This window comes from Dysidea avara, chromosome 4 (assembly GCF_963678975.1).
Source record: "Dysidea avara chromosome 4, odDysAvar1.4, whole genome shotgun sequence".
NCBI classification, from domain to species: domain Eukaryota; kingdom Metazoa; phylum Porifera; class Demospongiae; order Dictyoceratida; family Dysideidae; genus Dysidea; species Dysidea avara.
In genome coordinates this window covers 3,996,527-4,019,034 of record NC_089275.1, presented here as the reverse complement: position 1 = coordinate 4,019,034, position 22,508 = coordinate 3,996,527, and the positions used below count along the sequence as shown (strand labels likewise).

The window sequence follows — 22,508 nt, the reverse complement described above, 5'->3', positions numbered from 1 at the left end:
GTACACACAATCCCTACTTCAGTTCCTGAGAAGTTATAGACAATGGCACTGAAGTAGGGAGATTGTCTGTACTAGCAAGACTTCAGGTGGTAGATAATGTCACTTGTTTCAGCATTTCAAGACTCTCTGCAGTTCTAGTAAGATATGTGTGTGGTAGTAAGGCATCAGGTGGTAAATCTCACTTGTTTCAGTACTTTTTATTACTTTGATCCCTACTCATATTGAAAATTCCAAATTTTTTATTACACTTGTTTGTGTACTTTTTATTCACCTGCAGCATATTAGCAGAATCTCCAGGATTACATGCAAGTTCTCAATGTAAATGCTAGTAACATAGTACAATGGACTTTTATACAGACCATACAGCGAGGTGTGATGTAGAATGAAATCTTTCTCAGCAGAAATAGTTGTCTTATATTTTCATTACCAGAAATTGTTGACTGCTTTATTGAAATGTAATTTATTTATTTTTTCTTGTAATTTGAGAAATCTTAATATGTGATTCTCATCTACCATCTGTGCACTGCTCAGTTCTACAACAAAATCTATTACAAATGCTAAGTTCATAAGGATGCAATTGCAAATTAATTTTATCATGGTACTAATTTTGCTGAAGTAAATTATGCATAGAAGTACCATGCATTGTTATAATAGCTACCAGTTATAGCTTAAGATTCATCAAAGCATTAACACATCACCACACATCTACCCTGATTTGTTGATAGGTGATGATCGGTGTTGATGATGAGGTTAGGCTAATTATTTAGGGAAGCCAGAGGTGATACTTAGAGCTGTGCCTGTAGTGCAGATAGACACTGTCCCTCATCCAAATTACTCTGATACACAACTATTTATAATTATAAACAAAAATACTGCAACCTTGTGTTGCTATGTTCTGTCCTGTGTCATGCTCCTGAGTCACTGGTGGTGTAAGTCACTGGTGAGTAACTTCTGTCCCAGATTGGCTGCCTCCATCATCGCTTTCTTTGTTTCCATGCCCCCTTCCTCTACGCCCTCCTCTTCTTCCTTCATGCCCCCTCCTCTACCTCCATGTCCTCCTCCTCTGCCTTCATGTCCCCTTCCTCTGCCTCCATGTCTCCCTCCTCTGCCTCCACGTCCCCAACCTCTATCACCTCCTGATGTGCTATTCTTCTGCTGTTTCTCTATAAATAAATTACATGCAGGTACACTGGATAAACAGCATTAGAAGCTCACTTAGCTGATTGATTTGCCGCTTTGGTGCTTTCAGCTGATTTCACACGTGAAGCTGCGACTTTTTTGTAGTATTCATCAGCATGACGTTCAGATCTACCTTCGGTACTGTATTTCTCTTTCTTATTCAACAGTATAGTGTCTTTGTGTGTTTCATAGTATACCCTGTTAGTTTCCTTCCTCTTATTTCTCCGTGAGGCTTGCTTTGAAGGCATGGGTGAATCCAATATTACCTCGGACAAAACACACAAAATGATAATAACAGCAATACTCTTAGTTAACGCTATCTTGTTACAATAACTGAATTGAAAATAACACTAAATAGGTAGTGCTGTTCAAAGCAAAGAAATGCATTTAGAAAAGCAAGCCACAATTAAAACGTTGCCAACTATCTTTACTTGAAAACAACACTTAGATATCGCTAATATATTCGACGTTGAACAACTTGCTCTTTCTCAAAGTCTACTTCTAAACAACACCTGTATTCGAATAATTTAGTGCGACAACCTTTCTGGCCGGCTAGTGTTTGGGCCCCGCGCTAGCGTAAGCCAGGTGGTGAAGCCCTACCATGCTGGTGATTACCAAGGCTGATGGCCGCAGTAAGGAAGGATAAAAGGTAAGACAATAGCGCACACACTGTATCTTTAGCGCTATGTCAAAAGTTTCTTCTTGCAGAAATTTTGAGCGTTTCTGTGAAAGAATTAGGGCTGTAGCAGTACCCAGTTTTCCGATACGCTTGACTGAATGCGTCAGTCAGTCAGGCAGTCAGTCAGTCAGTAGAAAATTCGGTCGGATAATATATTTTTTTAAATTCGTAGAAATCCATTGGATGCGTTTCGAGCTGTTTTGAAAGCATAGGTGTGTTTTGTTTTCATAGTACAATGATGACAAATCGCCGTTATAGCTTAGAAAGTCTGCTTTTTGTGCGATTTTTTTTGGCGGGAAATGATGAACCTTGATGATCCCTACCATTAAGTACTACCGTACTTAATGATAGTAACTATTATATTACATAATATTATTGCTACAAGTAATGAAGTTACTTATCTCATCAGTGATCCACTGGGTAACGCTTAGCCGCAACGAAGTAATGAAGCCTACTGAATGAAGCTTATTCACCAGCTTCTTACTTATATAATTACAACCAAGATTTGCACATCGTCCAGCAATGCAATCATGTCACGTGATAAGGTAGTAGTTTCACACATGACAGCTTAAGGCTGTGGACACAAAGTAATATATGTAATATTATTATAGTTAGTTTATTTTATAGGTAATATGTATTTGTAACTAAGTAATTCAGTTGCAAGTATTTATGTAATATGTAACTAGTTATGTTTAAAGTAACTGTCCCAACACTGACTGCAACCACTTCCCTTCAATTATTAATCATGTGCATTACTTCAGACCCATTTGATTAACTGAGTCAATGTCCAGATGTTTGATGATGAGGTCCAGATAAACAAGGTCCTACTGTATATATAGACAAATAAAGTTCTGCAATCAGCTCATGTGTAGTGCTTTTACTTATATGTACTAAAGAATTCCAAGTTCCTCTAGATAGTACATAATTTAAAATATACGTACTTGCTTGCTCCTTCTATCAAAGTAACAGTTTACAAGCTGCGGCTTTATTAAAGAGTATGTAGCACTAACTATTATGGTCACTAATCAGAACAGTAATGTGTTAGTACATGTACAACATTAAATGGTTAACTACACAAATATTGTTGTACAGGACCAGTATATATAATGCAAATACATAGCTAGCATATGTATTATTTGAAGTGTATACAGTGACTATTACAAATCAAAAGTGCAGAAATACACACTGTACAGTACCAATATGGGTCTGAGTTACTGAGTTATGCAGTTCTTGGGACGAATCTTCATCTCAACAAAGAGTAGTGATGGATAAGGTGGTCATCGGTTAGGATTAATACCATGACAACTGTTGAACCACCATCCACTTGCATACCTTGCTGTGCAGTTACCACCACTCCATGTATCATTTTCATTGTCCACAGTGGTAAACTTCATGTTGTTAGAGGTTGCAAAGGTATTAGAACCTATACCAGTGAAGCCTCCTACCATCAATGGGTATTCATCACTAGTACTTCCCAGACATGGGGCCAAGTACATTTAAAAGTACTTAAGTAAAGTACAAGTACTTTTGAATTTTCCAAGTACAAGTACAAGTACTCCTGCAGCAATCAAGAGAGTACTTAAGTAAAGTACAAGTACATGCTGGAAGTACTTAAGTAAAGTACAAGTACATTTTGCTGTAGTAAAATATACACTGTATTCAGTGTATTGTAGTATGTAAGTGTGCCTAGAGGAGTTGATACTTTCAGGTTTTTGTCAACCATTCTCTCTCTTAAACTCTTAAAATGCACTGCTTTGAACAGCAGCATTGTTTTTGTTTGCTAGAAAGCTATGACATCATTAATCGTGGCAACATGATACATAGTATGGTTGGGGAAGGCAGTAGAAGAATCACAAGTAGTTGTAAATTGCACCTTCATACAATTTTGTTATTCTCATTGTACACCCACTGTGTACAAACTACGTACAATGTTTGCAGTACTTACAAGTACTTAAAAGTACTTTAAGTACTCAAGTACATACAAGTACTTAGTGAAGTACTTGAGTATAAGTACAAGTACATTGGGGAAATTAAGAAAGTATTTAAGTAAAGTACAAGTACTTTCAAATTTGTACTTAAGTGTATACTTAAGTATAAGTACTCATGTACTTGGCCCCATGTCTGGTACTTCCTATGCTGAACTGAGTGTAGTGGATGTAGGCCCAAGCCTTGCTAGATGTTTGGTAATCAACTCTCATTTCCCATTGGCCTCGTTCTACTAAGCAACGTAACTGCTTTAAACCATACCAGAATTCTGACTTGACATCTCCAAATCCTTCTTCATAATCTTTCCACTTTCTGTTAAAGTTCTCTGTGCTATCTTTCTTGTTTCTCTGTATCACCAACCATCATCCTTCAGCATTGTCCATGTCAAAGTAGCCATCGCCAGTGTCAATGCTCCCTTTCTTAGTTTGTAGATACCGGAGGGAGATAAGAAAAGTTTCAGATCACAGCAATTATTAATAGTGAAGTTCAGCAAACACCTAGTCTTGAAGTTTGCATTGCATTCCCTGACCAGGTTATCACAGTATTGATTAGCATCAATCAGTAGCAGCAATGGTGACAGTGTGATGAGTTGAACAACAATCTTCATTGTTGCTGTTGTTACTGTAGGTGATGATATCTGGTAGATCAGTTAGTGTAGATTGAAGAGGTTGCTAGAAACGTGCTCCTGTGTTGTTCTTTGATCAGTTGGAACTGTTAGTGGATGAAGTATGCTGGTATTTATAGTACTGTAGAGGGTCATGAATTAGACAGGAAAGCTTCCAAGTACTCCTGTATCCAGTTACAATCACATACCATGCATGTGTACGTTTGAAATTCATACCTTCGTAACTTTTGGGAAATAATTTCAGAACGTTTTGTATGTCAGTAGTCATATTTTGATAGGGTAGAATGTGATGATATGTTTTGATGCCACACTTTGAAATAGCTTATAATTATTGTAAATGCTCTTTTCCCAACAGGACTATGGATATTCAGTGACTGAAAAGACTATGACTGGCCTTGTATATAATCTACTAAGTAAATGCATTAAGCCAAAGAAAAATATTATGCTAGTACATGCAATAAAAATGAAAGATTGAATTTCTTTACAGAAGTTTCCATGATGACAAATGAAAACAAGTACACCACAAAACTCTACTACTGTATATGCCATTGAAAATATGATAACAAAAGTCAAAATCATTGCTCTATTGGAGTGTTCTATTAGAGCAAGTGAAAGTACACAATTTTATATATATATATATAGTATTGATAATGTTTCACATAACTTTGTAGATACTTATGAACATTTCAATTGATGCCAATCACTAAGTTGTCCCTTGGTGGTCCTCAGAGGCTTAGCTATATGTATTCCTGTGTAATTTTACAAAATTATGAAGTTTTCAAAGTAGATATTGTGCCAGTGCCACTTTGCAACTAGTAGACCAGCAATCCAAAATTAATTTTATTCAACTATCACACACTATACTTGTATAAAAGTGAATTTATGGTGGCTTCAAGGCAAACTATAAGGGTTGAGGACAAAATCTACTTTGAAATATTTAGATTATTTCGATTCCGTTGGTGTAATTTACTTGTAAAAGCTACAAGATCCTTGTGCTTAGTGTGACCCATGTACAGTAGCTACAGTGTATCTCACTCAAGTTTTGAAATTAAAAGGATTAGATTATTTTGGGAAAATATGTTACAGTAGATTTGAATTTGATGGACACCTTATCAGAATGGACTGGGTTACACAAAATGTGACCTGATCTTGGAAAACCTACCTTTTTGGCACATAGGTCAATTTTCTATTTTATAGCTTAAATGAGGTATTGGGTGCTCATCTATCTTGTGTTAAAATTTCGGCTTAATATCTGTAAGCATTCCTGAGATATGGCCAATTTTCTGTCCTGTACATTATAAACTAACTTTTATGGTAGTGTATTGAGTTCTGTGAGTGATTAAGGGTGACAAATGGTGACAAATAACTTTGTTTACCAATAATTCAATTCTTATAATCTAAAGTACTTCAAAAGACTTTTCTGATAGTTTAATGAAGTATTCTTGGTACTTTTCTGCAATTAAATCCCATGTAACATTGTCTAAGACTATAAGTTTTAACCATTCCAGCACCTGAACAAATCACCCAATTTGTAAGTTAATTGTTGTCCCACGCATGTGAAATTACTACATGGTCTGATATAATCATCCATATCTCCTAGGAAAAAGAAGCTATGGGTGTGAAACTTCACAGCAAGAAGGTTTAATAGCTGCTTTATCCAAATGTGCAAAAACAAAATTAAAAATATTGTTGAAATTTTTATTTGAGTTTTCCCAAAAAGTTTGCTTGTGCCCAAAAGGTAGGTTTTCCAAGATCCAGTCACAAATAGTTTTTGAAGCTCTCCAAGTTTTGTTTGGAAAAGTGATTAAGTTTCACATAATTGGGCAGTTATGTTTTGAGAACAATTAATCTTGTTCAAAATGATTGACTTTGTAGCTGCTACACTAATAACTTGGTTTTGGGAATATTTTATTGTCATAGTTTTTGTGTAGTTTACATATTTCTTCATGCATGGGATACATGTAATGCCATGAACATGTGTACATATTGTATTTAACTGGTCTACAGCTTGTATTATATCCACCCCCAGATAGCCATATCCCAACCTTTTGTCATAAGTTGCAGTTTATATCACAATATGCTGGTGGATTTGTTATTGAAACAAGTTTGAAGTAGAAAACAGGTAAATGAATTGTGAAATAACATATTTGAGAAGAATCAAGTGTGCAGTAACAGTAATAAAAGATGGATTAATAAGGTAGGGTCCGCAACGTTAAATAAAGACCTCCGAGAAGCAACTACTAAACCACCCACAAATGCTAGGCTAGGTACCACTTAGAAAATGCCAGATTGGTGTTACTAGTTTTTCATTAACGTCTTGTCGTGCAAATCGGCGAATGTGCTTACAAATTACGAGATTTTTGCTATATCTTCAAGTAAATGTCTTTTAAAGCTATAATATGCACTCTCAACCTTTCTTACTAACTGTACTCTAAACTAAAACCATCAGTGGCTGCATTGTCTAGAGCGATTTCCAACTGCAGCATCGCGAAAATGAAATTTCGGACTCGAAAAAAGTTTCGATGCCACTGAAGCACACAGTAGCGATGCCAAAGTAACCCTCCCAGGTCAAACTGGTCTGGCATGGGTCCAACTACTACCACACCAAATATCATGGAATTCCAAAATTGTTTCCCATCTGGATGAGCTCGACGTCTGTCAAAAATTCGTCAAAAATGCCTATTTTATTCACTGACGGGAATCTTTGCTAGCCAGATGTGCTAGTTTACTTCTCAAAAGCTTACTAGACCCATAGCCAGTAGCTTTCATTCATAGGGTTGGTCTGGCAGCTCTTCTAGCGACCTCAAAAACCGCCAAATTCCGATATCCACGAATTTTGCCGATATAGACCAATTTACAATGCGTTAAAGAAATCTTGCACATCAAACGTGATGCTTTGCCTCTCTAAAATCATCCTGCATCCTTGTTTAGTTATATTCGTTCATAGGGTGGCAGGGTTTTACTCTTTTCACCACCTTTCATAACCCTTACGTAATATTAAGCTCAAAAGCATCCAGACTTCCTACTGTAGTTGTTGCTCTTTCTCTCTTGGACTTTAGGGCACGCATCTAGTAGTTGCCGCGAGTAGTCAACTTTAGGGGATGCGTCCAGTAGTTGCCGCGAGTAGTAGACTTTAGGGGAAGCGTCCAGTAGTTGCCACGAGTAGTAGACTTTAGGGGAAGCGTCTAGTAGTGTTAGCGTTAGGGTTAGAGTTCAGCTTTGGTTTCTTCTTCACCTTTAGGGTTAGGTTCTTCTTACTATATACAGCTTATTTCATTAGTCACATTTATAAGATACAAAAGGAGGGAATCAACGGAGCTAGCAGCGGTAGCATAATTGGTAGCACACTGGACCATCACACTGGGATCCTGGGTTCGATCCCCCTTCAAGACTGTACTTTTTTTCGCCTTTTTGGTTCACCTTTTTTTGTCTAAGTTCTGTAGAATTATGAAATAGGGTGAAAAGAGTGATACCCTAAGGTGGGTGGCACTGGCGGCTCTCTTATCGAGGCCAAAATCCATCAAAATGCCCATTTCACCATTTGTCATCAGTTTTAGGAAGTTTTACAAGTCAAACATGCTGGTTTGCCTCTCTAAATCTTTACTGGACATTTCAATCACCTTCGTCTGTGTAGGCACCTTTCTTCAGTTTCTTGAAAATGTCAGAGCACGCCAATTGGGCGCAACCATCAACACCACTTACTGCTCATTTTGTTTTATTGATTCCACGAAAATCCAGCAGAAATATTACATAACCTAACTGGAGTTAGTCTAGTTTTAAATATCCATTCTTCGGAACTCTACACAAATGGAAATTTCGATTGTGGTTTTTGATAATCGGAATTTTCATTTCGGTAATCATTTGTATAAACCTGTAGAGTACAATATTTAGAGCTAGACTAACTACCATTTTCGCTCCATTACATTTCTGCTGGTTTTCCTGTCATTTTTGCGTGGAACCAATGAAACAATATAAGCATTAACTGGTATTGGTGGTTGCGCCAAATTGGCGTGCTCTGACGTTTTCAAGAGACTGAAGAAAGGTGCCTACACAGACGAAGGTGATTGAATGGTCCAGCAGTTTGTGGTTGTTAATAGATTCAAATTGAACGTGATTAAATCATTATGTATGCTCATTGGTTCCCGCCAGAGAACTGGAGGGCTGAATCTCACAATAATGTTGGATGGTGCTATCTTGAAGCAAGTTTGTTCTACTAAGTATTTGGGTGTATATTTTGATCAGTTGGCAGATTCACGTGGATTATGTTCTTGGTAGAGTTAGAAGGAAACTTTTTGCTATGAATTGGGTTAGGCCGGCTTCCTCTAGAGTTCTGCAGTTGCTATATCAAGCTTATATTTTACCGGTGTTGGATTATTGTGATACTGTGTGGTAACTGTGGTTATCATCAAATTCTAGTAGTACTCGTCGTTTGGAAAGACTCCATTCTAAGTTTACATCATCTTTCCATTCCTCTGATACCTTTAACTTCCGATCATCTTTAACTGAAAGGCATACTTTTCACACAGCTGTACAGGTTTTTAAAATTCTCAACAAGATTTCCCCTCCTTATTTACATGGGATTTTTTAATATGCTGTGGATGTTACTGGTCGCTCTGGTAGAAATTTACACCGATTATTTGTTCCAAGTGTTAGAACTAATTATGGAAAACAGTCTTTGGCGTACAGGGGTACGGTCATATGGAACAGATTACCTAAAGCACTATACAGTGCTAAACCTGTGAATGGTTTTAAAACATTATTTTGTACAATGTAATTCTGTTTTGTTGTGTATGTATGTACTTATATTGTATTGTATTTTTTTTGTTGTGCTTCAGGGCATAGCTGAAAAACAGCCTTCTTTGGCTGACGCTATTTTCCCTGATTAAATATCATTTTAAAAAAAAAGCAAGGATGCAGAGAGGTAAACCAGCATGTTTGACTTGTAAAACTTCCTAAAACTGATGACAAATGGTGAGATGGGCATTTTGATGGATTTTGGCCTCGATAAGAGAGCCGCCAGTGTCACCCTATGGACGAATATAACTAAACAAGGATGCAGGATGACTTTAGAGAGGCAAAGCATCACGATTGACGTACAAAATTTTTTAACGCATTGTAAATTGGTCGATATCGGAAAAAATTCGTGGATATCGGCATTTGGCGGTTTTTGAGGTCGCTAGAAAAGCTGCCAGACCAACCCTATGAATGAAAGCTACTGGCTATGGGTCTAGTAAGCTTTTGAGAAGTAAACTAGCACATCTGGCTAGCAAAGATTCCCGTCAGTGAATAGAATAGGCATTTTTGACGAATTTTTGACAGACGTCGAGCTCATCCAGATGGGAAACAATTTTGGAATTCCATGATATTTGGTGTGGTAGTAGTTGGACCCATGCCAGACCAGTTTGACCTGGGAGGGTTACTTTGGCATCGCTACTGTGTGCTTCAGTGGCATCGAAACTTTTTTCGAGTCCGAAATTTCATTTTCGCGATGCTGCAGCTGGAAATCGCTCTAGACAATGCAGCCACTGATGGTTTTAGTTTAGAGTACAGTTAGTAAGAAAGGTTGAGAGTGCATATTATAGCTTTAAAAGACATTTACTTGAAGATATAACAAAAAATCTCGTAATTTGTAAGCACATTCGCCGATTTGCACGACAAGACGTTAATGAAAAATAACACCAATCTGGCATTTTCTAAGTGGTACCTAGCCTAGCATTTGTGGGTAGTTTAGTAGTTGCTTCTCGGAGGTCATTATTTAACGTTGCGGACCCTAAATAAGGTCAATCCATGTAAATGCTATGGACTTGCTGCTACACCAGCACATAGTACGATAGTAGGCCTCTGGTAGTAGCTAGCCTCGTGCTCCTTTGTGTAGTCATCGCATACTTTTCTTGTTGAAAGTTGTAGTAACCACAGCTATGTATTAATTAATCCATAACATATACTGTTTGTATACCACCACTGTACAAATAAATGTGAGAAGTGCATCTATACCGGCCGATTATGCCAGCATAATTTAAAGCATAATAGGTGACCAAAAGCATCAAGCATAATGCCAGCATAATAGGGACGATGTTTGAAAAATTAATTAAATGCGCAATACGCGCGCCTGATAGAAAGCAAATATTCACTGCTAATAGTATTATTAGTGCTTTTCATATTTAAAAACATGTAATATAACTCATTAAACCATTTCTTTGTTGGTTATTCACACTTTTCAGAAATAAGATCGAGATACTCTAATAGAGCAGTCAGGAAAGGCTGATATACTCTAATAAAACAGTCAGTTCTAGAGCATAATCTTGATTTTGAAAGCATAATTTTGAGCATAATAGGATTAATTTTTGAGCAATGCTCAAAAGCATAATAGGTAAATTTTGGGCATAATAGGCCAGCCTAGCTACGTAGGAGAGTTGGAAATTATTTTTATTTGTGCATTACTCCTAAGGATCTCATTAACTCTTAGTTTTCAAAAAGTCATCATATGTGTAGGATGGTGTAGTTATAAGTAATTTTATCCTTGATGAAGTACCGTTGTGGATAAATCCCAAATGTCACGAGTAAACATATGCTTGAAGCTCCGCTTTGCAAAAAATTATTTTCAGTTCTGTATACATATCATACAGTACTGTATGATAGTACTGTATGGTAGGGGTGACAAAGGTCTGTGATATATATTACCTAAAAACCTACCTCGATTTGCCCTCACGATGATATGACAGTATTGGTTGGGTAAAACCAAGCCCAAAATTACCTTCAGATTAATTCAAAATACTTTCATCAGAATTTTTTTTTAATTATTTAATGGAATTTCTACTGCCTGCTTGCCTGCCTAGCTAACTAATGTGTTCGGTCAAATATAGCAGAGTGGCTACAGCTCACTATACTTCTTTCACAGAAACACTTCGAAATCATGCACTTAATAGAAACCTTTGGCATATTGATAGCCATACAATACATGCACTATTGTCTTACTTTTATCATAGCCATACATGCCATAGTTACCATGCATAGTAACCATCAGTCAAACACAGTATGGTTTCCATCTCCAGGCATACACATCATTACACAATGTTACTTTTGCTCCAACATATTGGATTAAATGTATTATGATCCCCTTGAAGTTCAGCCAGTAAGCTGTTTGTTTTCCATTGTAGAAGATGGGATGCCACCTGCCAATGGAATAACAGTTATCAGTTCAGTCCTCACAAATAACAACACTTTACAAGAACTTATTTTATCACGTAACAATTTCACAATTGAGGGGGCTAGAAACATTGCTGATGCTGTTCAAAAAAACACAACACTACAAAGGCTTGATATATCTTACTGCAACATTCATAGTAAGGGAGCATTGAACATCAGTGAGTCTACTAAAAGCAATAAAACATTGCGAGAGCTCATAATGTCATGGAAAAAAGATCAAGTTACTGTTAATACTGCAGATCAGTTTTGGGACTTGCATAATAAGAAAATTGAAAATATTGGAATGTTAACAGTATCACAGCTTTTACATGACAGCATGAAAGTTTTAAAACTTAATACTTCCTTCAATGAGATAACAGATGATGGAGTAGTGGCAATTTGTAATTTCCTAAGTCGTAACAATGCACTACAAGAACTCGACATTTCGCATAATCAAATTACTATTAAAAGAGCATCCAATATTGCTCAAGTTCTTCAAGTCAATACAACTTTGCTAAGACTGGACATTTCCTATTGCAACATTCCTAATGAAGGGATGATAGTCATCAGTGACCGCTTGAAGAGTAACAATGTTCTACAAGAATTCTACTGCAGATATAACAATATTACTGTTGAGGGAGCCAATACAATTGCAAAACTTATTCAACTTAGCACAAGATCAAAAGCTATTGATATTTCTTGTTGTGGTATTACAGTTAAGGGAGCAGTGATAATCAGTAAGTCTTGCAAACATAGCAAAATTTTACAGAAGGCCATATTATCATGGATTGATATTGAAAACATTACGGCAAAACAAAAGGAGGGATATACAGTGAATACATCAGTACAAGATTGTGAATTGACGGGTCAGAACATTGGGAATAGTGGAGCACTAATAATATCAAATCTTTTATTTAACATTATAACAACAAAAAATCTTGATATTTCCCTCAATAATATATCAGATATATCTGCTATTTAAAACTAATAGCAAATTACAAGAACTCAACTTGTCATATAATCAGATTAACATTGAAAGTACTACAAAAATTGCTGAAGTTATTGAACATAATACAACACTTCAAAAGCTTAACATTTCCAACTGTAATATTCCTGGTGATAGAATGGATGCTATTAGTGACTCCCTAAGGAATAATTTCACATTGCAAGAACTGAATATGTCACATAATAATAATATTATGTTTGAAGGAGCCAGTAAAATTGCTGAAGTTATTCTAGTCAACGCAATGTTACAAAAACTTGATATTTCCAGTTGTCATATTCCAGATGATAGAGTAGTAATTGTTAGTGAGTCATATAAAAACAACAAAACACTACAAGAACTCATAATATCATGGAACAATGATCAGGTACTGTCAATACAGCAGATCCAATTTGTGACTTGTCTAGTAAGAATATTGACAACAGTGGAGGACTGATAGTGTCAAACCTATTGTACAATAACCAAATGATAAGACGGATTGATCTTTCTTTTAATAATTTATGTGATGATGGGACAGCAGTAATTAGTAACTGTTTGAAGAACAACAGCACACTAGAAGAGCTAACTTTATCAAATAATAGCATCACTACTAAGGGCATACAAATGTTGTTCAATGCCCTTTTGTTAAATGAAACACTAAAAACATTGAACATTTCATCTAACAACATCTGTGATGATGGAGCAGTAATCATAAGTGAATATCTTAGGAAAAAGGGAACACTAGAAACCCTTCTGGTTGTTGGCATATCCAAAGAGGGAAGAAAAATTGTTTGGAATGCTCAAAAGGAAAAGTACAAGTGCATGGTGTTTTATAATTACAGTAATGTAGAAAAGTAGAAGGTATTTATTCCTTTCTTACTATTGTGTTGTATTATTTGTACAGCTACATTGCTAAGTAGAGTTTGCTTATTGCAGCTTGTTTATACTAATGCTGTAATAATACCACCTATAATAATTATTATTTTTGTAATTTTCATGTGAGGATTGACAAAAGTTTTGTAACTCAATTTATGACACATTATGTAATTTCACTACAAAAATTAATTACATAATAAATATTATAGCAACTAGTGGATGCATCTGTACATGAAGTACAATTATATGGAAATAAAATTCTATTTATATAAAAAGACATTTAACTACTGTCATTGATTTATATATATTGCTGATGATCTATGATTACTAAGTTTGTAATGCAGTTGTAATTAGGTGTATTGCACATTGATATGACCAATCCTAACAGTACATGGAACTGTACTTGTGGCTGTCTATTCTATACTATGCATACTGGGGCTTTGCTATATGTCCTTAATAGTAAAGTATCTTTGTTTCAGGGAACTTATTGAATGCAGACTAATACTTATGAAATATAAATAAAATTAATGAGACCACAATGTTGTCAACTATCGGTGTACACTATTATGGAAAAGACTATATAGTCAAGTGTCCTGTGTTCTTAACAATAATGTGTCCTGATAATTAATTTGTACACTACCATTTCTCACAGCACATCTCTACATTACATACACCTCTTGTACTCAATGCATGGTTCCTGGCCACAACTATAACTTATTCTATAGAGCTGTAATAAGAGGTACAAAAAGTGATAAACTTTGCTGAACCACAGTACAGATCCCAAGTGCACCCACCTCTGTTTTTAATCTCCTTGTCATTCTGTACTGCATTCTGGAGAGCAACCAATGTGAACATTTTATGAAAGGCTTCGTGTAGTAACCATTGTTCCAAGTCAAGAGCATAATTAATGAAGTTGTGCTGAGCAATGTAGTTAGCTATATATTTGTTGACTAAAGAAACCTTCAAACAATAAACTTACATGTACCAACCAAGGAGTGTTGCTACTTCTACTAAGCTTGTAGCAAATTGTTTGCTCTCATAATAAATGCAGATAAAATAATACTGTTTTATCAAAGTATGTGTGTGTCCTGTGTACTAGTCAACTGCATACTTGAACAATTTCTGTAAGCACTGCAAACTCTGTAGTTATGTAGGTCTTCCCCTGAGCCTAGCCATGTAGGGGTGAAGAACAGCACTCAAAATTAGGGGTAAGCCATGTGGGGTGGCCTGTAAGTTACACCTTAGTGCAATACTAGGGGGTCTGCGGGCATGCATGCCCCCACAGGAAAATTATGAGATTTGAATTGATGCTTTGAAATTGAATTTGAGTGCATTTGCAGTGTGTTTTTTTCCCGGGCTAGTTGCCCTTGCCACCACCCCACATAAAACACAGACACTGAATACGTTTGCTACAAAATTACATTACAACAGTACTCAGATTGAGTCTACATAAAAGAATGAATACTCCAGTTCACAATATTCACATTCATGTGGCGAAACAGTCTACACACATAGCATGTACTGTATTAGTGCTATATACGTATCAAGATAGTTACAAGGATATGCAATCTTTTGGGCGTATCTTCATCTCGATAAACAGCACAGGCTATGGGTACAACACAGGTGGCTGTCTATTAAGGTTTAGTACATTGCAGGAATTGTAATACCACCATCTTGCTTGTTGTGTAGCTGCACAATTAATGCGAGGAACAGTATCATTGCCTACATCTGAAGTGCTAAACTTTCTGCCATTAAGTCTAGCAAAATAATCAGTACCTCTCAGGGTATATCCTCCAATGCTCAATGGATAGCCATCACTTGCAGTTCCCACTCTAAAGTTGTTGTAATGGAGATAGGTCCAGGTTTTGTCAGCATTTTGAATGTCCAATCTCATCTTCCATTGGACAGTTTGTGTTAAACAGCTTATTCCTTTCAGTCCGTACCAGAACTTGCCAGAAAGGTTGCCAAATCCTATCTCATAATTATCTACTCCATTCTCTATTGAAACTCATGCTCACTGTGCTTCCCTTCTTATTTCTCTGTATCACAATCCATCCTCCACCATAGGAGTCCATATCACAGTACACATATTGACTGTATCAAATTGTTCTCTCCTTATTGTATATAATCCGGTTGGTGAGTTAAATATCTTGAGGTTGCAACAGTTCTTGATTATATACTGGCGATGGTGACACTTTGTAGTGAAATCTTTGTTGCACTTGCTAACAAGGTTTGTACAGTATTCCTCAATGTCTTGATGGTTATTAGCATTAATCAGAACCAAGCACGGTGTTACCAATGTAAAAGTCACAAGATTATTCATTGCTGCTCTTAAATAACTTTATAGCTATCAAAGATACAATCTTGATGTATTGCCACTATTCTAACAGCATGGCAGCTACTATAATGTGTACCTTTATTTAAAGCATGTACTCTTATACTATTCTTTCAAAGGGTGTGGTTACTTTCAATATATATATTTGTTGCATTCATACAATTAAGATATTTCCATATTTAGTAAAATAATTTAGTATAAATATAAATGGAATTTGAACTGGAGCTGTTTCACGTAAACAGTTTATTGAGGTTTACCACAGATCACATCCTGTAGACAACATAAGAAGAATAGTAAGCTTTATACACAGTTTCATATACTGCAGATGGTCATGGTTTATAGCTATACCAGCTATAATCATCTTGTGCATACATGTACATTTTGCTAAAGATGAGACATTTGCAAGAATCACTGCACTATGTGTGAAGTGCAAAGATTGATGTTAGACCTATAATAATGCTGTGAGTGAAGTAAATGATGCTCAGTTGGATAAAACGGTTCGAGGAATGTCAAATCTTTGCATGATTGAGTTCATATATAATAAGATAGCTACAACAAATTACTGCACTGGTTAGGCCTGTGCCTATTATGCCAGACTAATTTTAAGAATATTGGTTGGTTAGTTTTACTGGAAGCTATAGGATGTATTACAAGAATAATTGGCCAACTTGGTTAGAGATATCTCAAGTGCTACAGGTTCTGATGAAAGTAAATTTAAAATTCTGATTCACGCATGAAACTAAGAGCATACATGTATGCTTAAAAAGCTATGTAGCTTTATTAGATTGATGTATTCTTCAATGACAGTTGAAACATCCAATTTTTTTTTTAGTTGATATCACATACTGTACACAAAACAGCAAAATTTATGTAAGAATCATGTTTGGGAATAATATGGTTAATAATCTTAAGAAATTCTGGAAAGAATAAAAGGCAAATTTGGAAGCATAATAGCAGGATAATAGGCTCAGGCCTAGCACTGATTGATTGCAATTATTTCTTTTGCTACATCAAATGCAAGCAAACTATTTAGCAATTCAATATTGCTAACTATTAGTAGTCATAACTACACTTAAACATTTAATTGAACTTGTATATACTTACGTACTTATGCATTTTAATATTATAGTCAATGTCTGGAGCTATGAGAGATAGGCCTGAGCCTATTATACTTTTGAAATTGCCTATTATGCTTTGAGCATTGCTCCAGAGTTTCCCCTATTATGCTCCAATTATGCCCAGTTGTGTCCCATTATGCTCCAAATATGCTCACATAAATTGTGCCTTGACTGCTCTATTAGAGTATTTAATACATCTGTGATCGTTCTATCAGGATATTTCAATATGCAATGACTGTTCTATTAGAGTATATCCATCTTTAACTAATCTTTTCTTCACAACGTAGCTGTAAATCTGATTTTTACCGTGTTTGCACACTATCTTGTTCTGAATCATGCAAAATAAGCAGAGTTTCAGCCTATCTGATAACCAATGCAAAAAAATTGTGCCTATTATGCTGGCATTATGCCAATGCAATTTGGCTACCTATTATGCCCCAAATTAAGCTGGCATAATCGGCGCAGGACTAATGAGAGAAGATAAACTTATAGTATATGGATTGAGTTGTGAAGAAAATGTATACAGTATACTATAGCTTAATTCACAGAACATAATCTATAATTACCTATACCTATTCTCATTTTTTACAAGGTGTATACTTTGTGATCAAATGTTGATATGTATCAACATAGGACATAATCATAATTCAAAAGTTTTCTTTTAGTAGTTAGATTGGAATTTGACTTGGGTGGATCCAGGAACTGACAAGGAAGAGTTATGCTTACTTGGTTCAAGACGTAGAAGTCTAGGAAGCATGGCTACTTTAGTACTACTAATGTTCACTGTACATGGCATGATAATTATAGAAATGCATATCACAAAAAAAACTTTTTTTTACTATAGTTAACTATCAGTAACTCCAGAAGAGAGGTATTTATATTACTGTTTTATTATAGTATATTAATTAGATCTACGAAAGGAGGTACATAGCAGTTAATAGTTTGAATTGTGAACAGAGAATCAGTTTGAAATTTGGTTACAGTATACTCTTAGCCTAGCACTATTGTTGAGTGCAATTGTAGGGTAATAGATTAAAAACCTGAGGAGTTATGTTTTGTCACTCTTGAAAGTTTTTAAGACCCCTTTACACAATCATTCTGGATTTAATAAAACCAGGCTTCCACAGACATCCAGATTTGTGACTTTGAATGACCATAACTCAATGTGGGAGTAAGCTATCACTTTCAAATTTTAACCTGTTATTGCATAATGCAGTGAACAAACGTTGTAAAAACTGTAGGTCAATAGCATAATGAGTGGTCAAGTTACAAATGGTTAAAGTTGAAGAATTAGATGTGTGTGGAAGCCTAGTTTTGTCAAATTTGGCCACAAATTGTGAATTTTGTGCATGCAAACACTGCTTTATTACTTCAAACATGTACCCATTAGCTCAAATTTGAAATATTGATGACCATTCAGAAAGCGTCCATACTTAATGATAATGATAATACAAGATATACATAGGCAAAGCTTACATATCTGTAAATTCTTAATTCTCCACACAGATATCAGTAGCTACAGGCCACTGGTTTTATACTAGTGCATATCTCATATTGTATATACAATAAAGTACTTTCTGCTCATCAAATTACCACTGACCACATGCACCCTGGGATGATTCTCTAAAGTCAACAACTATTATGCTTAGATTATGATTCCATGTAATTGTAGGGTTTATAGCGGATTCTTTTTAGTGATTGGAATGATTATAATATTATATACAGTAATCTGGTAAGGCTAGTCTGGTAAAGTCGTTATTACAAAATGTCAACTATTTATGTAAAATGTATGCACCATAACAGTAGTACTGTAAACCAGGAACATTTCGGCAAAGGAAATTTTGTCTATTAAAATTTCGGCACAACATATTTCCATCACTGGCATAATCAATGAAAAAGTTTGTGCAAATTTTTCATATAAGTAAAATAATTTTGTCGTTTTAATTTTTGTTGATACAGCTAGCGACAATATTTTTTGACGACGAATATTTCCTGATTTACAGTACATGCAATACAAATGAAAATAATGTTTCCTGATTCTAAAACATTATGGGCACATTTATGGTTACCTTAGCTTGTTGTATTTTCATTTGTTACATCCATGCACTTTACACAATTTCACAGGGACACTAGAAACATTGCAGGTGAGCAAGAGAATTATTGGAACTGTAAAAAGTCCTATGCTACTCAAACTAATCACTCTAAAACTGTTGCAAGGCAGTTTTAGAAGTAAAATGTTAAAATTACCATGTACTTCAAAGTAGGGACCCGCCGATTATGCTCATTAATTTACCTATTATGCTATGCTGCACTGCTCTAAATTTTGCCTATTATGCTTAAATTAATGCTCCATATTTACCTATTAGGCCACACCAAGTCAAACCTTAGTTTCTGGTCACCCGCCCGCTTGGAAAACTGGAACCCCAGTTTATGAGGACTATTATTAATATTACAGGCGCTTAAGTGTTTAAAAATCACTGAACAAGGACAGTGATTTTTAAACACTGCAAAAGATCGAGATACTCTAATAGAGCAGTCACACTACCCTTAACTTTAATACTAGAATAGATAACGTTTTTGACTTGTCCTAGATTAGCTATATAGCTATTAGTAATGCTTCTGTTGCCAGTAAGTAACTTCAGTACAGTATGTATGTAGCATTGATCACTAACCTAATGATCAGATGGCTTAAACTTTCCTAACAATTCAGATGTGGTCCTCTAATGATTAATCTAGTAACTCTTCTAGTGGATCTAAACTTGGACTTCCTTATCACTGATCACTGATATACTGACTAGAAATCCGGTAAAATTTGGTGAGCTCAAACTTCAACTTTTCCATGATTAAATAATTGCAAGTAGCTATGGTCCTAAATTAACAAGTGCATGGCATCCCTTATAGTTAAAACATTAACTTAGCTTTCCCACATGATCACTGAAAAACACTAGCCTGGAGCACTCAACAACTCAACTCAAAACTATGACAGCTACTTTACTGAAGGTTTACTGTATAGAAGGCTGGAAACACATGCATATATAGTTGACTAAGACTTCACATTTGAAAGAGTTTCTGATGTGTTAATATAGTTTTGGATTATTATTAGCTAGCTAATAAATAATAATTTCCTGACATAGCTAATGAAACATTTCATTTGTAAAGCAAAAGTAGCTACATGAGCAGACCTTTCCTTAGTGTTAGCTACACATTGTTGTGCTCAGCAGTGTAGCTAGCCATCAACAATTTTCCTGGTGCACTTTGCAGAAGCATAATTAACTACTTATGCTATAAGAATGTTGGTTAAGCTTGGTTGTAAACTCAATATGAAATGGTAAATTGAGCAAAATTAATAACATTACAGTATTACTGGTGTATATGTAAGAGTCTATGATAGTCCTGAAGTCCTGATCATCCGCCCGCCCGCATCCTTTTGTTGGCTAGGGAGTGACCAGAAACTAAGGTATGACTTGGAGTGGCCTTATGCTCAAATTATGCTCAATATTATATCTCAGTTCCCATGTTTTTCTAATAAATTTGCAATTTATGGGAAAACAGTAAGTTACTGAAGCACAGACTTATCCTTGTTTGTCAAAATGCATGTCACAGAAAAGATCGATATACTCAAATAGAACAGTCAGCTATCTGATTATTTTCTGACTGTTCTATTAGAGTATATCGATTTTTTTCGGTGATATGTATTTAGATAAACAAATGTTCTACCTATTATGCTAGCATTATGCTCAATGCTTTCAAGCACCTATTATGCTCATTATTATGCCAGCATAATCGGCGGGTCCCTACTTCGAAGTTGCCAAGTATTATATATAGAGTTTCTACATAGCACATCGCTCATCAGATACTTGAAACAACTGAAGTTCAGCCTTAATGTATAAGCATGAGTTCAAGAGATCAAGAGGAGATGTCCTACTTCTACATAACCTGTACGCCACATATGCATACCATGAAGTGATTTAGCAAAACTTAGATCATTCTTAAAGAGCTTCATTTGGATCCATCCTCTCTTATTTGTATTGTAAGCTCTTCTTATGTGACACAAACAATCTTCCAATCATAAAAAAATGACTGCTAGATTATAAAACACTTCATATTATAGTATCTAATCCAAAACAGCCAAGCCTTGGTCTTGGCACAAAATTCACCTGAATTGTTATTATTAAAATTTTTACCATTAACCTACCATCACAGCCATTTCTTGGCCACCACCTTGGACATCTTTTTTCACCATAGCCTTTTTGAGTGCCGCACACTTTTTTTACAGCTTGGCTGTTTTGGATTAGATTTCATTTCTTTTTGTATTTGTATTTGTATACCCCAAAGCCGGCCTTGGGACTTTTTTAACCTATCTTTTTTTCTTTACCACAGGAAGAAGAAAAGATGAAGTAGATGTACTTTAAATATTTTATCAGTAAATGTACAAATTATATATATAATACATATATTGATTACAGAAATCTCCATGGTGGTTTCTTTGTAACTGAGCACTCTACAAGGTGACTTCATCTAGATGCTCTCTCTACAGGGTGAATTGTTTGTAGCTGAACGATCTACAAGTTAACTTCTTCTAGCTGATCTCTCTACAGGGTGATTTGTTTGTAGCTGAATTCTCTACATGATGGTTTCTTTGTAGCTGAACGATCTACAAGTTAACTTCTTCTAGCTGATCTCTCTACAGGGTGATTTGTTTGTAGCTGAATTCTGTACAGGTGATTTGTTTGCAGCAGAGCTCTTTACAGAATGGTTTCTTGTAGCTGAACTCTCTACAAGGTAACTTCTTCTAACTGATCTTTCTACAGGGTACAATTCTTAGGATGTATCTTCATCTCAATTTGGAGTGCACTGTATGGGTGATCATACTTAGATGGTTGTAAATTGGGATTGATGTTATAGCATTGATTGTACAAATCACCATCCACCTCCATAGAAAGTTGTACACATTAGAGAAGTTTGTAAATCATTGTCATTATCAAAAGTTGTAAACTTTCTATTGCTTGCTGGCAGGTTAATTTCTGTGAAATAGTCACCATCTACTCCAGTGTATCCATCAACTGTTAATTTGTATTCTTCACTGGCACTTCTCACCTTGAACTGGTTGTAGTGGACATATGAGAAGGAGCCATCTGCCTTTGTAAAGTCTATTCTCATCTCCCATTGGCCAGATTCAATTAAATACATGCGATTCTAGTGTTTGTTGCTGGAAAGCTTATCACAGTCTTTACAAATGAAGCGGTTATACTGTGCCTTTGTAATAAAGAAGGATCACAGGATAACCAAGGAAACTTGTTGTACCAGCTTTCTCACAAACCATTAGAATCTGGAGTAATGCAGAAATATCCGTTTAAGGCTTCATGGGAGTGTACATAAAAATGTTTGTGGGTGCCTAATTGTCTGGATTTGTATAATAGAAACCCAACCTGTATACCACCACATGCAGAGTATAGCAATGAATACATGCACATGTTGTTGTAGGGTAGGTAAATGTACTCTTTCGTTGGCTTAAAATATTAATGCAAATATCGAATCGATTA

At 35.7% G+C, this 22,508-nt stretch overlaps 3 protein-coding genes across 3 annotated transcripts; 2 read left to right on the top strand and 1 right to left on the bottom strand.

The window, feature by feature from the left end:
* The first annotated feature begins 11,571 nt into the window (after positions 1-11,571).
* Positions 11,572-12,636, top strand: LOC136252814 (leucine-rich repeat-containing protein 74A-like). The gene has a single exon (XM_066045387.1). It carries the CDS (start codon positions 11,572-11,574, stop codon positions 12,634-12,636), a length of 1,065 nt encoding a protein of 354 aa, XP_065901459.1.
* Positions 12,637-12,778: 142 nt separating this feature from the next.
* LOC136252813 (leucine-rich repeat-containing protein 34-like) lies at positions 12,779-13,494 on the top strand. The gene is made up of 2 exons (XM_066045386.1): positions 12,779-12,962; positions 13,025-13,494. Exons 1-2 carry the CDS (start codon positions 12,779-12,781, stop codon positions 13,492-13,494), a joined length of 654 nt encoding a protein of 217 aa, XP_065901458.1.
* Positions 13,495-15,118: 1,624 nt separating this feature from the next.
* On the bottom strand, positions 15,119-22,125 carry LOC136252812 (fibrinogen C domain-containing protein 1-B-like). The gene is made up of 2 exons (XM_066045385.1): positions 22,005-22,125; positions 15,119-15,510 (listed from the first exon to the last, which is right to left on the bottom strand). Exons 1-2 carry the CDS (start codon positions 22,123-22,125, stop codon positions 15,119-15,121), a joined length of 513 nt encoding a protein of 170 aa, XP_065901457.1.
* Positions 22,126-22,508: the final 383 nt, after the last annotated feature.

Excerpts from the sequence above, each read along its gene's own strand:
- LOC136252814 (XM_066045387.1), top strand. The coding sequence starts at position 11,572 with ATGTATTATGATCCCCTTGAAGTTCAGCCAGTAAGCTGTTTGTTTTCC.
- LOC136252813 (XM_066045386.1), top strand. The coding sequence starts at position 12,779 with ATGGATGCTATTAGTGACTCCCTAAGGAATAATTTCACATTGCAAGAA. Across the intron at positions 12,963-13,024 it reads TGATAGAGTAGTAATTGTTA|GTACTGTCAATACAGCAGAT; the intron begins GTGAGTCATATA and ends AACAATGATCAG.
- LOC136252812 (XM_066045385.1), bottom strand. The coding sequence starts at position 22,125 with ATGAGAATAGACTTTACAAAGGCAGATGGCTCCTTCTCATATGTCCAC. Across the intron at positions 15,511-22,004 it reads TGGATACACTGGAGTAGATG|AGAATGGAGTAGATAATTAT; the intron begins GTGACTATTTCA and ends GAGTTTCAATAG.